Source organism: Chelon labrosus (assembly GCF_963514085.1).
Source record: "Chelon labrosus genome assembly, chromosome: 2".
NCBI classification, from domain to species: domain Eukaryota; kingdom Metazoa; phylum Chordata; class Actinopteri; order Mugiliformes; family Mugilidae; genus Chelon; species Chelon labrosus.
In genome coordinates this window covers 12,268,938-12,287,067 of record NC_140338.1, presented here as the reverse complement: position 1 = coordinate 12,287,067, position 18,130 = coordinate 12,268,938, and the positions used below count along the sequence as shown (strand labels likewise).

The 18,130-nt window shown below is 40.0% G+C and overlaps 1 protein-coding gene across 1 annotated transcript; it reads right to left on the bottom strand.

Annotated features, from left to right (window-relative positions):
• Nucleotides 1-2,552: 2,552 nt before the first annotated feature.
• On the bottom strand, nt 2,553-17,083 carry LOC311508042 (uncharacterized protein; the record flags this gene model as incomplete). Its single annotated transcript, XM_084572659.1, has 11 exons — nt 2,553-2,696; nt 2,780-2,886; nt 3,309-3,426; nt 7,873-8,031; nt 8,153-8,434; nt 14,435-14,557; nt 14,869-14,975; nt 15,402-15,519; nt 16,245-16,403; nt 16,541-16,788; nt 16,921-17,083. Coding segments are annotated over 11 exons (1,728 nt in total), but the record flags the coding sequence as incomplete, so codon positions are not given.
• Nucleotides 17,084-18,130: the final 1,047 nt, after the last annotated feature.

Sequence of the window (18,130 nt, the reverse complement as noted above, 5' to 3'; positions counted from 1 at the left end):
TTTTTTAAACTCAACTATGGTGGGAGGAGGAGAGGCCGTCGACTTGGTTGCAGATCTTCTTAGAAAGTCATTTTCATGGCAGACTTTGAAGGAAAAGCTGGCTATTGTGAGGAAAAGCTGCCTAATTCCGGAGCTAGCTAGCTTGACCCAGCCGGGGAAAGGGTTTGTCCACCACTTTCAGGGCAGCAACTATGAGCACTACCCTTTGCTAACAGGCTCAGCGGAGAACTCTAAATTGTTTCTTAAGGTCTGGTGAGTAAAATTAATTATATTTACATCTTTTATGTATATTTGTGTAATTTTATTGTGTCACCATTGATGCTTCTGCTGGATTTGACGTACGTGGTGCTGGTGCGCAGCTGCAGCGGGTCGACATGAATTGTGTTTCTTGCTTTAGTAATGGCATTCATACCTCTCTACGATGCAACGTCCTATTTTATTGCGTGTCTGTATGATGTTTCTACAGCAGTGGCATCATAATGATCGTATTAAGAGGTGTTTTGATTATGGTTGGAGGTCATTGAAGGCCTAGATGGAAAATGCACGGCCTGCTAGCTGCTACACTATATTACCAAAAGTATTCGCTCACCTGCCTTTACTCATTCTATGAACTGAAGTGCCATCCCATTCCTAACTCATAGAATTCAATATGATGTCGGTCCACCTTTTGCAGCTATTACAGCTTCAACTCTTCTGGGAAGACTGTCCACAAGGTTGAGGAGAGTGTTTATAGGAATTTTTGACCATTCTTCCAAAAGCGCATTGGTGAGGTCACACACTGATGTTGGTCGAGAAGGCCTGGCTCTCAGTCTCCGCTCTAATTCATCCCAAAGGTGTTCTATCGGGTTCAGGTCAGGACTCTGTGCAGGCCAGTCAAGTTCATCCACACCAGACTCTGTCATCCACGTCTTTATGGACCTTGCTTTGTGCACTGGTGCACAGTCATGTTGGAAGAGGAAGGGGCCCGCTCCAAACTGTTCCCACAAGGTTGGGAGCATGGAATTGTCCAAAATGTTTTGGTATCCTGAAGCATTCAATGTTCCTTTCACTGGAACTAAGGGGCCAAGCCCAGCTCCTGAAAAACAACCCCATACCATAATTCCTCCTCCACCAAATTTCACAGTTGGCACAATGCAATCTGAAATGTACCGTTCTCCTGGCAACCTCCAAACCCAGACTCGTCCATCAGATTGCCAGATGGAAAAGCGTGATTCATCACTCCAGAGAACGCGTCTCCACTGCTCTAGAGGCCAGTGGCGGCGTGCTTTACACCATTGCATCCGACGCCTTGCATTGCACTTGGTGATGTGTGGCTTGGCTGCAGCTGCTCGGCCATGGAAACCCATTCCATGAAGCTCTCTGCGTACTGTACTTGGGCTAATCTGAAGGTCACATGAAGTTTGTAGCTCTGTAGCAATTGACTGTGCAGAAAGTCGGCGACCTCTTTGCACTATGCGCTTCAGCATCCGCTGACCCCTCTCCGTCACTTTACGTGGCCTACCACTTCGTGGCTGAGTTGCTGTTTTTCCCAAACGCTTCCATTTTGTTATAATAGAGCTGACAGTTGACTGTGGAATATTTAGGAGCGAGGAAATTTCACGACTGGATTTGTTGCACAAGTGGCATCCTATGACAGTTCCACGCTGGAATTCACTGAGCTCCTGAGAGCGGCCCATTCTTTCACAAATGTCTTGTTTCACAGTCTGCATGCCTGAGTGCTTGAATTTATACACCTGGGGCCAGGCCAAGTGATTAGAACACCTGATTCTGATCATTTGAATGGGTGAGCGAATACTTTTGGTAATATAGTGTATTTATACCTACTTACATACCAAATGTTTGTTGATCAAATCTTCTGTGTATCTTATCTAGGAACGAATTGGCTTGAGCTTGAAAGTCAGATTGTTCATTTTGGTCTTTTCATCTCCCAATAAAAAATATAAAGGCATCGATAACACCAGGCCTATCCTAAACGTTTATGTATAATCTTTGTGAAAAACCTAAAGAATTCACAAAGACTCGAGTTATGATTCTCTAGGTTGTGGGTGTTATACGGGTTACAGTTTTGAATCTTCATTAATCAACACCAACACGTCCGTTACACGTGCACAGAGAGACTGTCACACCCCTAATTGTCCTGTCAGATAACTACTGAAGTGATACATATGTAGATAAAGTGCAGTAGTTGATGAAGAAATAATTATGTAATAAACTTAATCCTGCAAGGTCCTAAAATAATATTGCATAATCTAATACACAAGATAAATTAATTATGATAAAACGGTATCCTTAATATTATCCAAAAAGTAAGGTGTGCAATTATGTGCAGTAATACACAAATGCCCTCAGCAAAACCCAATGTTAAATGTTTTATTTATTATTTATACACTTATTTATACACTGGTCAGTGCTGTCACCTGCTGGTCTTCAGCTTAATTACAAATGACTCTTTAATATCTGATTTGTCTTTTCGTTATCAGTAGGCTTGTTCTCTGTACTGTGAAAAATGCTTTAACTAAGATCAATTGAAAAACAAAACATTGAAATAATCCTCAGCGATAGAACAGTAAGACAGCAGACTCAGTCATCTCTTTGGAGGCGCTCCAGCCCCCACACCTTCCCAGTCTGTCCCAGTCAAATGATGGGAAGTCCCCACACTGATCAGGATGGAAGTATCCTCCTCCTCCTATACAGTACTAGAGACCCAAAGAACAGGACGTACGTGGTACATTGATGTATTAGCTCACTGATAGCAGAGGTGTCATTCTTGATTACTCACGTGTTCAGTGTTGTAACCTGCAATGGGCTTGACCCCAGAGCAGATAGCCATGGCGGCACGTTCATTGTTTATTGCTCTGAATGTGACGAAACCAGGTTCAAACTCCCCTTTCATATAATCAGAAAGAAAAAAGTCAACATATAACCCAACACAGTGGTATAATTAGGACATTTTTGACTATTTTATAATTTAGGGATCTCCTCTGACCTTGAAAGCTAAATGAATATTATTTATATAATTATGTATTGTGTAGTATATTTGTATTGAAATTCTTCAGATACAGAAAATCCTCCGTAGCTTCCTTTGTGTGAAACGCTACAATATTCAGGTCAAGAACATAGGTTTCATTGTTGCAAAGCATTACTTTCTACTGTGTTTCTATTAGTGCCGTCATCAGCAACTAGTCGACTCGACTTCTGCATATTTAAAAAATCTGAAGTTATTCAACCCCTAGTAAATACACATTAGTTTGAATGTATGACAATCAAAAAGCTTTTTATTAGCTTAATTTCTCACATGAGCTCTTTACCTCTTGGATTTGGTCCGTATAACATTTTGGTGGACTCTCTGTCTCCATGGTCATACACAATGGGAATGGCTGGCCCTCTGTTGCTGCTGGAGCCAATGTTGTATCTCACTGGAAATTGCTGCAACAGTGTAAAATTATTATGGCATTCTCTTGGAGAGCTGCAACGATGTAGTGTTGTCTTTGTGTGAATCTGAACAAAATCTGCAATTAACATCACGGTGGTGGCAGACAGGAAACGTGAGTTAACTGACTGCAAAAGCTTGGTAGCTATTCTTTAACTGGCGTATTTTCCTTGTCCTCATCTTAAAGGGGAACTAACGTTTTTACAACCTTGACCTTATTTCTGGCATAAAATACGATCGTTTACTCACCCATATAACTTTGGTGTAATTTGTAGTCGTTATATTTAGATCTGCATATATCCATATAGTGGGAGTGATTGGGGCACCGCAACGTAGCCTCTAAATAACGCATTATCTGCTGCGAAACTCATTCATTTCACCAATATTTTGTTATGATACGCTAGTGCTATTCCCCATTGAGTCCGGAGTTACCTGTTATCATCATCCGGGGTCTGTGGATTGACCAACTAACCTCTGACCTGGATAATGTCATCTCTGAGCACGCACCCGCGATGTTCGGCTTGTTTACCTGTAATTTGCTATTTTTTTGCAACATGGCTGAATATTTTTCCGATTCTGAGGTTGTGGGCAACGACTTTGTTTATGATGGACGTCCTTACTGTTTTGAGCCAGAGTATATACGGATGAGGAGCTTGTTGAAAGGAGGATGCGGAGGCAGAGAGAAGAACAGCTGGCCAAAGAACAACAAACCGCTGCGTGTCCGTATCATCCAGGTCAGAAGTTAGTAGGGGTGTAAGAAAATATCGATACACTTAAATATCGCGATATTTTCTTTCACGATACTGTATCGATATTCAACAGTACTGTATCGATTTTTTTTTTTTATTAACAATTAACATGCAATTTTCACGGCGTTTGTTCATTTTTGTGTTGCAATTAAACCTCCGGCCGCTAGGTGGGCAGCATGGGCAGCAGTCATTATGCGAGAGCGCCAGTCTGTGCCAAATTGCATGCTAACCGCTAACTTAGCACAGTTCACCGGCGATGACTGAGGACGAGCGGATACAGCCGGCTCCAGCAGCTTTTAAAGCGGATGTTTGGGCATATTTTGGTTTCAAAACAAAGGAAGGCAGTTGCGACTTCGACAAGAGCCATGCGGTCTGTAAACTCTGCAATGCCAGAGTCAAGTACTCGGGCAATACTACAAATTTGCGATCACATGTGGCGAGACACCATGACAATGTAGCATTACAGGCTAACGTGAAACGAGTGGATCCTGGTCAACGAACTATTCAAGAAGTTAACTTTTCGAAACTACCAGCGACCTCAACTCGCGCAACCAAGATTTGCAAAGACATGCGCCCTCTGAGTGTTGTGGAGAATGAGGGATTTCGTAATATGTTGACAACACTGGAGCCCCGTTACACCATCCCTTCCCGACAACACATCACGGACATCGCTCTCCCGAAGTTGTACGGACAAGTCAAAGCGACGGTGCTGGACTCACTCAGCTCAGCGGAGAGAGTCGCTTTGACATGCGACGCTTGGACTTCGAGGGCCACTGAATCGTATGTAACTCTTACAGCACATCACATAGATGACCAGTGGAACCTCAAATCCCATGTACTGCAAACCCGAGCTATGCGTGACAGTCACACGGGGGAACACATAGCAGCGTTACTGACTGAGGCTGTGACTGAACGGGGATTGGATGGAAAAGATCCCGTTGTTGTTACAGATAATGCATCGAATATGACTGTCGCGGCGAGACTCGCAGGCTTGACGCACATACAGTGTTTTGCACACAGCCTTAATCTGGCGTCACAGAGAGCACTGAAAATACAGTCAGTGGCGCGACTTCTCGGCAGGATCAGACGTGTAACAGCCTTTTTTAGGCGCAGCACACTAGCCAGTGAACAGTTAAAGCAAAAACAGCGCCTACTCCAGCTGCCAAGTCATAGGTTGATCACAGACGTTATTACAAGATGGAACAGCTCTTACGAGATGATAGAACGATTTTTAGAACAGCAACCTGCCATCTGCGCAGCTCTGCTTTCAGCAGAGGTCAGGAGGAGTGAAAAAGATATCTTCACATTAAGCGAGTCTGATATCACGTGTGCAGAAGAAGTGCTCAGGGCACTCAAGCCCATGAAGGATGCCACCCTGGTCATGTCAGAGGAGAGCATGCCAACACTGTCCCTCATCGCTCCTCTTCATGCCAAGCTTGTAATGGGTGCAGAAGAAAACCCTGATGACACACAGACTGTAAAGGACATCAAGGCTGCTATAGCACAAGATCTGGGAAAGAGATACAGTGAGAGGGAGACACTGTACATGGCATCAGCTGTTGATCCCAGGTTTAAGGACCTGCCCTTCCTGTCTGAAGCAGAGGCCAGTGAGATCTACTCCAAACTGACCAACGCTGTGGTGGCTGTGATAAAGAAGCAACAGAATGTAAGTAAATAAATTAACACAGTTGAAAAAAATACACTGCAGTTATAACTAAGTGCAAATCTGAGTAAATGAAGTATATTTGACATATGGTTAAGTTGCACTTGGATAATTATGTATTAAATACAAATATAAGTGTGGAATAGGATGAATCTTGGATTTGAATTTTGGCTTTCAGTGACATTAATACTAGTTGGATTTGATGTTTTTCAGCTGCAAGAGGACACCGACAAACAAGGGGAGAATGTCCCAGAGGAAGCTGATCACCCACCTTTTGAGGACAGCCCTGCTTCCATCCCTCAGCCACCCCTAAAGAGACCAAGGACCTCATGTGCATTGGCAGACTTGCTTGGTGCAACGTATGCCACTGCTGACAATACAGCACCAAAATCAGCAGATGATGCTGCCGCAGCTGAGATAAAGAGGTTTAAAGATGAAACCCCTTTGCCTCTCACAGGAAATCCTCTGAGTTGGTGGAGGGACCATGAACAGGAGTACCCTCAGCTATTCAGAGTAGCAAAATGTTTCCTGTGTATTCCTGGAACAAGCGTCTCTGCAGAGAGAGTTTTCTCTTCCGCAGGAGACATTGTGAATGCACAGAGAAGCGTCCTGAAAGCTGGGCATGTGGACCAGCTTGTATTCCTCCACAAAAACCTTGAGATTAAAAAATAAGCACTGACATACAAACTGGAACAACATGTAAAATCCAGTATCTGAGACTGTTTACCATATTTAATTTTGTTGAGTCCTGCAAGTTTTTATTTATTTAGGCAGATGGGTAAATTCCTTTATTGAGATTACACTGAAAAAGTGGATGTTGCAGGGCTTTGTACTTTATTTTGTCAATAACAGTTTACATTTTTTGTTAATATTAAGAATCCTACAAGCACTTTCATATTTGATTATAGAAAGAGTATATGCTAATTTCTTTGTGGTAACAGCCAGAAAAAGTGTTGTGACGTTTGAAGGTATCGAGACCATATTTTCTTTTGATAGTTACTTTGAAATCAAAAACTCCTCATTGGTTGTGAACCTCTAAGCAGATATCTTAAAATATCTACAGCCTTCATGTAACATTGTTTACATATTTTTTCTACATGTTAAGCTAATGACTGTTGATATTGCAGGAAAATGTATTGTTATGTTAGATTGTACAGGGACTGCATATATTTGCAAGTATTTGTGACTTTTACTGAAAGGCAGATATTAATTTCTTCAGCCTCCACATAAAGAGCGGATGTTGCAGTGACTTTGCATTTTCTTTTTCAACTTCAGAAATTTGAACCTTATTACTTTACCTTATTATTATTGCTTATTACAGTTAAGGGATAACCTTTTACCAGAGTCAAGAAATTGTTAACTTATTTTTTTCATTTGTTTATCCAAAAAATCCTGCAAATCCTGCATTTCTTCTCTTGTGAAACACAAATATAGATCCCTGTGTTCGAATTCAGTAAGCTTATGTTAAGCATGTAACAGCATTGTGTGTTTACTATGCTGACAGTTTTCTCACAATTAAATCTTTAAAAGAAACTCAATATATCGTTGTTCATACAGTATCGCAATATATCGCAATATATCGTATCGTTGCCACTGTATCGTGATACGTATCGTATCGCCAGATTCTTGCCAATACACACCCCTAGAAGTTAGTAGGTCAATCTACAGACCCCGGATGATGGTAAACGGGTAACTCCGGATTCAACGGGGAATAGCACTAGCGTATCAGGCAAAATATTGGTGAAATTAACCCCCCAGCGACGCCCCAGTCACTCCCACTATATGGATATACGCGGATCTAAATATCTTCTGAACGACTACGATTGGCACCAAAGTTATATGGGTGAGTAAACGATTGTATTTTATGCCAGAAATAAGGTCCAGGTTGTAAAAAACGATAGTTCCCCTTAAAGATTGATAGATTAACAACATAACATCCATTCAAGAATCCATCTTTGTTGATGTCAACAGCCAAAAGTGACAAGAGCAGGTATATTTAGATTTATTAAAAGACTACAAGACTAAATTACCTTGAACAGATGAAAGAGGTTCCCCCCGTACAGGTTGAGGAACCTGTTCTCAGTGTGGTAGCGAAGGATTGCTGCAAGGTTCCAGTGCTCCAGTGGGAAGTTGTTGGGAACATGCCACACAGACAAGTCTTGTGCTGCTATATCATAGTAACCTGGGTTCTGTGGAAGTGCACTTTCGTCATGACTATAATCACATTTTAATTCACTCAATACACACATTTACTCAAAATAAGCAGTGTTTTTATTTTTCTCGACTTGTCAGATAGAACTTCTTGTGTACCTTATAATCATCAGATGTGGCACTTTCTGGTACTCCAAATGTGTTTCTGTTGGACCAGTTTTCGTCTCCGTCTGGTCGCTGTGCATTGTTGCCCTGTTGACTGGACCAGCGATCGCCAACTGTGCACCTCCCATAAATGCTGTTCTCATGGACGCTCGCCACCAACGTCCAGCCGCCTCCAGCAGTGGTCATGTCACAGAATGTCTGGTACACCATGCCATTAGCTGTGGTCAGGTAGTACAACCCATCTGGAAATGTTACAGTAAATATCAATTGATATACTGGTTATTGGCTTGAGGTGTACATGAAGGGACAGAATTTTAGAAACTTACACAGTGCATTTGTTTCATTTCAAAACATTTCATAGAAAACCTCTTCCAAACCACGCCTGCTTACCTTCCTGTTGATTATATATGTTCCTGAGTTCTTTACAGCTCCTTGCAACATATCTGGATCTGTTGTTCAGTTTTGCCAAATGTTCAAAGTCTGTCCTGACTACTTTCTGGATTTTTGGATTTGCTTTAGGAGGTGCCTCACTTTCTGAAAATAAAGCCAAATTCCATTAAATAAGTTGAGTAGACAGCAGTGATATGGAGTAAGAAGGTGCAGTGAATGAGCATACACTCTCAAGGAATTTGCATTTTACCTATTTGTAAGGGAGCAGCCGTAAAGTATGCATGTTTCACTAATGCCAAAATCACCAGGAACACGTATATATGGTGCATCATCTCTGAAAAAATGAAGTAAACTTAAAAAAATAACAAATTTCTGCCAACACAAAAAGCATCTCTCTTCCATTATATGAAAAAAGAAAATGACATTTTTAGATTATTATACTATTGCATGGCTTCAAACAGGAACGTTTTGTCAAACAACATCTTTTTGTGTTACGTACCTTTTTTGTTTGTTGTAGGATGTGTTGTGGTGAATTCTGCCTCACTGCTTTACTTCACAGCTATATATGTCCTTTATCACCAAGGCTCAAAGTACAACCTGCTCTTCATTCATCACCTTTTATTGCATCAGTTAGTGAAACACCAGTCAGTAAAAAAAAAAAAACGTTTCTGTTAAAATACAATAAGAGCATATAATTATCTCAAAGGTCTTACTTATTGTTTTCATCAGTCATCCACTCTGCACTCTACTTGTTACCACACATTGGGTTGTTAACTGCTAAATATTATCCAGGCAGATGACCTTAATTAGGGTTAATAAAACTTTGTGTTCCACATACTAACTTGTTTCTCTTTCATTTCTTAAGTCTTCGGAGTGTTAAGTATAATGCAAGATCTTCATGATCTTCTGCTGGTCATGGAAATGATGCACTAAAATGTGTCCAGATATGATTTGAACTGCTTTGGTCATAAAATGGTACAGCAATATTTTCCGCATTGTCTTTTACTTCTCTCTCTCTCTCTCACACTCTCTTTAGATAACTACAGAAGTAATACACATGTAGATGAAGTGCAAGAGCTGACAAAAAAAAATTAATCGGACTGCAAAGTCCTAAAATAAAATTGCATAACTTAATACACAAGATAAATTATTATGATAAGACTGTATCCTTAATATAATCCAAAAAGTAATGTGTGCAATAATGTGCAGTAATGCATAAAATGTCCTCAGCAAAACCCAATGTTAAATGTTTTATTTATACACTGGTCAGTACGGTCACCTGCTTTAAATAAGTTGAGTAGACAGCAGTGATAGTAGTAAATAGATAGAAGTAAACTTGATAAAATAACATTTCTACCAACACAAAAAGCATCTGTCTCCCATTATATGAAAAAAGAAAATGTAATTTTGAAACGTGTATCTCTTTTTGTCAAACAACATCTTTTTGTGTTACGTACCTTTTGTTTGTTGTAGTATGTGTTGTGGTTCTGCCTCACTGCTTTACTTCACATATATGTCATTTATCATCAAGGCTCAAAGTACAACCTGCTCTTCATTCATCAGCTTTTATTGCATTAGTTACTGAAACACCAATCAGTAAAAAAAACAAAAAACACTTTCAGTTAAAATGCAATAAGAGCATATAATTATCTCAAAGGTCTTACTTATCGTTTTCATGAGTCATCCACTCTGCACTTATTACCTCACATTGGGTTGTTAACTGCTAAATATTATCCAGATAGATGACATTGATGGGGGTTAACAAAACTAACTAATTTCTCCCTCATTTCTTAAGTCTTCTAAGTTTTAAGTATTATGCAAGATCTACAGTGATATTTTCTGCATTGCCTGTTACCTCATCTCCTTCATGATTCACCGATAATGAAGCAGGTTGCAAAACAAATTAGTTGTTATTTAAACATGAAAACCACGTCAAACACAAATGATCCATCATGAAGAAAATTTACAACACTTAACTGCTATCTGCCGTCTTGTGCCACATGTCGGCTTTGTTTTATCTTTTCCTTGCCCTACTTCCAGGTAGCACCACTCCCTTATTCAGCAGAAGGTGACTGAGTGTGCCTTGTATCACTTGCTTATTGTGGGAAACAATTTACAATCCAAGTACTGGTAGAGAAGCTGCTGTTGCATCTCACTTCATTTAGAAGGTGTTTAATATTTTTACTTTATTTTAGAGCTTTTGGCTACAGATTCCCCATTCTACCTCACTGACCTTTTTGAAAATATGTATGCAAAGAACCTAAGAAAGAAGTACTTAAGGATTAAGTACAGAACTTGAGCCACTCTCCACGAACCATTCTTGCGATTCTATGTTAAAATCATCAGAAGTTGCACCCTCTGTCTTTCCAAAGGCATTTCTGTTGGAGTAGTTTCTTTTTCCCCAACAAACAGGGCTGAAACAAAGGCAACTGGACTCGACTGACTTTAATGAAGATGTTTTACCATAACCCAAGCAGCTTCTTTGGTTCTAAATGACAGGGGAAGAGTTTTCTTCTTTTTGGTTCTTTTTCGTTCTCCATCTCATGGCTCAGCTTTATTGCCTTGTTAACTGAACCAGCAATCTCCCACAAATGCACCATAAATGCTGTTCTCACAGACACTCACTTCCAGCAGTGGTAATGTGATAGAAAGTCTGGTGCACCATACCATTAGCTGTGGTCAGGTAGTACAACCTTTTTAGAAAAGCATAGTAAATGTTGAGAGAAAACAAGTCCCTCAGAACTTGAGTCTTAGTCACCCTCAACCATTTCTACAATTCTCCCTTAAAATTTGCCCAAGAAGTGTTTCTGTCTGACCGATATCCATCTACCTGGCAGCTTAGCCTTGTCACCTTGTTGACGAAACCAGCAATTGCGGTGGCCATGTCACAGAAATCAGGTTGAGCATAACATTTGCCATGGTCAGGTTGTACAACTCATCTAGAAACATTTGACTGAATTTTGTTTAGAGAAATTACCCGAGTGCATAGAGGACAGGAAGACCTTATAAAATAAATGCCTCTGCATTCTTTTTCACTGTATTTATGTCAGATCTCTTAGAAACATATGTTGATTGGTTCCTCAGCTTTTCCAGATGTCTGTCTTGATGACATTCTCGGTTGTTACTGAAAATAAGTCAATTTTCCTCAGATGTTAGATTATCAGGGTTTGGGTAATGCAAAAAAAAAAAAATCATTTATAGGCCCATTGTTGTTGTTTTACCTATACCCAACGCAAGTAGGTAATGACACATTACAAAGGTGACGAATGCAAGGACTGGGGCACGATAACACAGAGCGGGAGAACAAAAGGCACGGTAATGATGAGGCAGAATAAGTCAAGTCCGAAAAAATAATCCAAAAACGAATAAGTCAAAATATAAAACAAATCAGGCAACACGAGGAATCCAGCAGAGAAACGGCAAGAAAACAGAGGCGTGGGAACATTTACAAGAAGAGAAGGGTGAGACACGGGAAATGGTGTGAGAAGAAGCGAGAATATTAGAACATTGATGGCGAACAGGGAGTGCAGGACAGTGGCATCCCCACTCCTTCCCATCATCCTATGTTTCTCTACAGTCAACAATGTGGAGTCCTTCTGTTTCCTGGGCACCATCATCTCCCAGGACCTCAAATGGGAGCTGAACATCAGTGCCCTAATCAAAAAAGTTATCATTGAGTCCATCCTCACCAACTCCATCACCACCTTTAGTGGTGCGTTTAGTTGGTTTGACAAATCATGTAGTCTGTGATCCGTCATCAGGCGCAGTGGTTAAGTGTGTGACTCCAAGTCTTTCAGTCATCATAAACAACTGTGCTGAAGCCAGTCTGTCAGTCTTTCCAGTCTTTTCCTAGTCCCCCTCTTTCCTGGAGGGAGCTTTTCCTCATTAGAAAAGCTTATAATTGTATTAATAGCAATTTAATGTGTTGTGCTTTACTTCACGTTAGTTGTGTTTGCTTCAAACTCAACGCCCCTGATAGTGATAATGAAGCAGGTCTGGCTGAGAAAGAGGTGAGTTGTGAATTATTTAGTCTCCAGTGGTTTTGGCAAAAAATAACAAATGATAATAATGGAATAATTTGTTTTCCATGTGTTCATGCTCCCTGGGGACAAATAAAGTTTTCTGAATCTGAAGCTTTAAAAACATTGTAATGATATTGTTCCTTTAACCAATCACATTTCAAGTTCATATTCGTAGCCCTTCTCTGTGGCCTAGGTAGCGTCACCGTTTTCGCGTCGTCTGATTGGACAGTCGGAGAGCTGCTCCGTTTAAGCCAAGCTAGTGGTTCTGTTGCGAGCTGCACAACTAAATCGTCCCCATTAATGTTTTGATAGCTATTTTTTTTTTTAACTCAACTATGGTGGGAGGAGGAGAAGCTGTCGACTTGGTTGCAGATTTTCTTAGAAAGACATTTACACGGCAAACTTTGAAGGAAAAGCTGGATATTGTGAGGAAAAGCCACCTAATCCCGGAGCTAGCTATCTTGACCCAGCCGGGGAAAGTGTTTGTCCGCCATTTTCAGGACAGCAACTATGAGCGCTACCCTTGGCTAGCAGGCTCCGAGGAGAACTCTAAATAGTTTCTTAAGTTCTGGTGAGTAAAATGAATTATATTTACATCTTTTATGTATATTTGTGTCATTTTATTGGTTTGCCATTGATGCTTCTGCTGGATTTGACATATGTGGCACTGGTGCACAGCTGCAGTGAGTGAGAGGAGACTTGAATTGAGACTTGAATTGTCTAAGTGTGTTTCTTGCATCCATACCTTTAGGACCAACGTCCTATTTTATTGCGTGTCCGTATGATGTTGATAGTTTCTACAGCAGTGGCATCATAACAATCGTATTAAGACGTGTTTTGATTAAGGTTGGAGGTCATTGAAGGCCTAGCCACTTCTAGCTGCTGTATCCCTCGTGCTACCCTCTTGCATAATCTCTCTCTGTCTGTCCATTCGCTTGGGGTCCCGGAGACCCCAAGGGTAGCACAAGGGGTATATACCTACTTACATACCAATTGTTTGTTGATCAAATCACCAGGCCTATCCTAAGCGTTTTTGTATAATCTTTGTGCAAAACCTAAAGAATTCACAAGGAGTCGAGTTAATATTCTCTGGGCTGCGGTTGTTATGCGGGTTACAGTTTTGAATCTTCATTAATCAACACCAACGCATCCATTACACGTGCACAGAGAGACTGTCACACACCTAATTGTCCCACCTTAAACAAGACGGGTAGGAACTAAACTCGGTCTTTCTCTCTCTCTCTAGGTCACTACTGAAATGATACACATGTAGATAAAGTGCAGGAGCTGATAAAGAAATAATTATGTAATAAACTTAATCTGTCTGTGAAGGTTCTCAGTCATCCAGGTCATGGTATATCTGAAAAAAGGCAACTGTACTTGTAGAGTTTTTTGAGAAGACGTTTCACCACTCATCCAAGTAGCTTCTTCACACTCGGATGAGTGGTGAAACGTCTTCTCAAAAAACTCTACAAGTCCAGTTGCCTTTTTTTTCTTTTTTAAATGAACTTAATCCTGCAAAATCCTAAAATAAAATTGCATAACTTAATACACAAGATAAATTCTGATAAGACGGTATCCTTAATATAATAAGTAATGTGTGCAAAAATGTGCAGTAATGCAGAAAATGCCCTCAGCAAAACCCAGTGTTAAATGTTTTATTTATTATTTGTACACTTATTTATACACTGGTCAGTACTGTCACCTGCTGGTCTTCAGTTTAATTACAAGTGACTCTTTAATATCAGATCAGTCTTTTCATTATCAGTAATCTTGTTCTCTGTACTGTGAAAAATGCTGTAACTAAGATCAATAAAAAAACAAAAAAACATGGAAATAATCCTCAGCGATAGAACAGTAAGACAGCGGACTCGATCATCTCTTGGGAGGCACTCCAGCCCGTCCCGTGTCCCAGTCTGTCCCAGTCAAATGATGGGAAGTCACCACATTGATCAGTATGGAAGTATCCTCCTCCTCCTATACAGTACTAGAGACCCAAAGAACAGGACTGTAACACTTTGATGTATTAGCTCACTGACAGCAGAGGTGTCTCCACATTTTTAATTTCTCTGTACATATTTAAATTCTATGCAAATGTTTAATTTTACTACTTATGTTTAATTTCTTTGATTTCTTTGTACACATTTAAATTTACATTTATCTCAGGTCAATTTCAGCATATGTTATAAGTTAACTCTAATGTATGTTCAATGTATGTTACTGCTACTGGATGCTTGAATTTCCTTCGGGATCAATATATCTGTCCATCTCTCCATCTATCTATTCTTGATTACTCACGTGTTCAGTGTTGCAACCAGTAATGGGCTTGACCCCAGAGCAGATAGCCATGGCGGCACGTTCATTGTTTATTGCTCTGAATGTGACGAAACCAGGTTCAAACTCCCCTATCATATAATCAGAAAGAAAAAAGTCAACATATAACCCGACACAGCGGTATAGTTAGGACATTTTCAACTATTTTATAATTTAGGGATCTCCTCCAACCTTGAAAGCTAAATGAATATTACTTATATAATTATGTATTGTGTAGTATATTTGTATTGCAATTCTTCAGATACAGAAAATCCTCCGTAGCTTCCTTTGTGTGAAACGCTACAATATTCAGGTCAGGAATATAGGTTTCGTTGTTGCAGAGTATTCCTTTCAACTGTGTTTTTATCAGTGACGTCATCAGCGACTAGTCGACTCGACTTTCACCACATATTTAAAAAAATCTAAAGTTGTTCAACCCCTAGTCAATACACATTAGTTTGAATGTATGACAATCAAAAAGCTTTTTGTTAGCTTCATTTCTCACATGAGCTCTTTACCTCTTGAATGTGGTCCGTATAACATTTTGGTGGACTCTCTGTCTCCATGGTCATACACAATGGGAACGGCTGGCCCTTTGTTTCTGCAGGAGCCAATGTTGTATCTCACTGGAAATTGCTGCAACAGTGTAAAATTATTATCGCATTCTCTTTGAACAAAATCTGCAATTAATATCACGGTGGTGGCAGACAGGAAACGTAAGTTAACGGTATGTGTAAACAGACTGCAAAAGCTTGTTAGTTATTCTTTAAAGAAAGTGAGAGAAATGCTTAAGAAGTAGAGGACGATGCGTTGTCTCTTATTTCCTGTTACAGATTTGTTTGCAACGTAACATCTGTTGGTTCATTTTCCTCGTTCTCATCTTAAAGGGGAACTAACTTTTGTTACAACCTGGACCTTATTTCTGGCATAAAATACGATCATTTACTCACCCATATAACTTTGGTGTCATTTGTTGTCGTTATATTTAGATCCACGTATATCCATAGTGGGAGTGATCGGGGCGCCACTGGGCCATTCATTTCACCAATATTTTGTTATGATACGCTAGTGCTATTCCCCGTTGACTTCGGAGTTACCTGTTATCATCCGTGGTCTGTAGATTGACCTACTAACTTCTGACCTGGATGATGTCATCTCTGAGCACACACCCGCGATGGTCGGCTTGTTTACCTGTAATTTGCTACTGCTAGTTTTTTTGCAACATGGCTGAATATTTTTCCTAACGGGTAACTCCGGAGTCGACGACGGGGAATAGCACTATGGATATACGCGGATCTAAATATCTCACCGACCAGATCAGGTATATTTAGATTTATTAAAAGACTACAAGACTAAATGACCTTGAACAGATGAAAGAGGTTTCCCCCGTACAGGCTGAGGAACCTGTTCTCAGTGTGGTAGCGAAGGATTGCTGCAAGGTTCCAGTGCTCCAGTGGGAAGTTGTTGGGAACATGCCACACAGACAAGTCTTCTGCTGCTATATCATAGTAACCTGGGTTCTGTGGAAGTGCACTTTCGTCATGACTATAATCACAGTTTAGATCACATTTTAATTCACTCAATACACACATTTACTCAAAATATGCAGTGTTTTTATTTTTCTTGACTTGTCAGATACATAGAACTTCTTGTGTACCTTATAATCATCAGATGTGGCACTTTCTGGTACTCCAAATGTGTTTCTGTTGGACCAGTTTCCGTCTCCGTCTGGTCGCTCTGCATTGTTGCCCTGTTGACTGGACCAGCGATCGCCAACTGTGCACCTTCCATAAATGCTGTTCTCATGGACGCTCGCCACCAACGTCCAGCCGCCTCCAGCAGTGGTCATGTCACAGAAAGTCTGGTACACCATGCCATTAGCTGTGGTCAGGTAGTACAACCCATCTGGAAATGTTATAGAAAATATCAGTTGATATACTGGTTATTGAGGTGTACTTGAAGGGACAGAATTTTAGAAACTTACGCAGCGCATCAAAACATTTCATAGAAAACCTCTTCCAAACCACGCCTGCTTACCTTCCTGTTGATTATATATGTTCCTGATTTCTTTACAGCTCCTTGCAATAAATCTGGATCTGATGTTCAGTTTTGCCAGATATTCAAAGTGTGTCCTGATCAGTTTCTGGATTTTTGGATTTGTTTTAGGAGGTGCCTTATTCTCTGAAAATAAAGCCAAATTCCGTTAAATAAGTTGAGTAGACAGCAGTGATATGGAGTAAGAAGGTTCATTGAATGAGCATACACGCTTAAGGAATTTACCTATTTGTAAGGGAGCAGCCATAAAGTATGCATGTTTCACTAATGCCAAAATCACCAAGAACACATATATATGGTGCATCATGTCTGTGAAAAAAAATGAACGTAAAATAACAAATTTTTACCAACATAAGAAGTATCTGTCTTCCAGATTATAGTACCATTGTATGGCTTCAAACAGAAACGTTTTGTCAAAGAACATCATTTTGTGTTACATACCTTTTTTGTTTGTTGTAGGATGTGTTGTGGTGAATTCTGCCTCACTGCTTTATTTCACAGCTATATATATCCTTTATCATCATGGCTCAAAGTACAACCTGCTCTTTATTCATCAGATTTTATTGCATTAGTTACTGAAACACCAGTCAGGAAAAAAACTTTCAGTTAAAATGCAATAACAACATATAATTATCTCAAAGGTCTTACTTATTGTTTTCATCAGTCATCCAATCTGTACTTTTTACCACACATTGGGCTGTTAACTGCTAAATATTATCCAGATAGATGACATTGATGAGGGTTAATTAAAGTTTGTGTTCGACATACTAGCTCATCTTTCATTTCTTAGGCGTTAAGTACTATGCAAGATCTTTATGATCATGTAAACAACGTACTGAAATGTGTCCGAATATGATTTGAACTGCTCTGAACGAAGGCTCATGATATGGTACAGTAATATTTTCCGCATTGTCGGAAGTGATAATGGGAGCGGCCAATACGAGTTGTTGTTACCGTTGAACAGATAGTGACCCAAGATGGACAGCGAACGAGTGATGTTTTGTCAATTTTGTGGCATACACATAAAATGGTAATATTTTCTGCATTGTCTTTTACTTCATCTCCTTCATGATGGCGGCTTATTCACTGATAATGAAGCAGGTTGCAAAACAAATGGTTGAGGGTGAATAAAACTCAAGTTCTTGTCTTGATGACATTCTCAGTTGTCACTGAAAATAAGTTAGTTGTTATT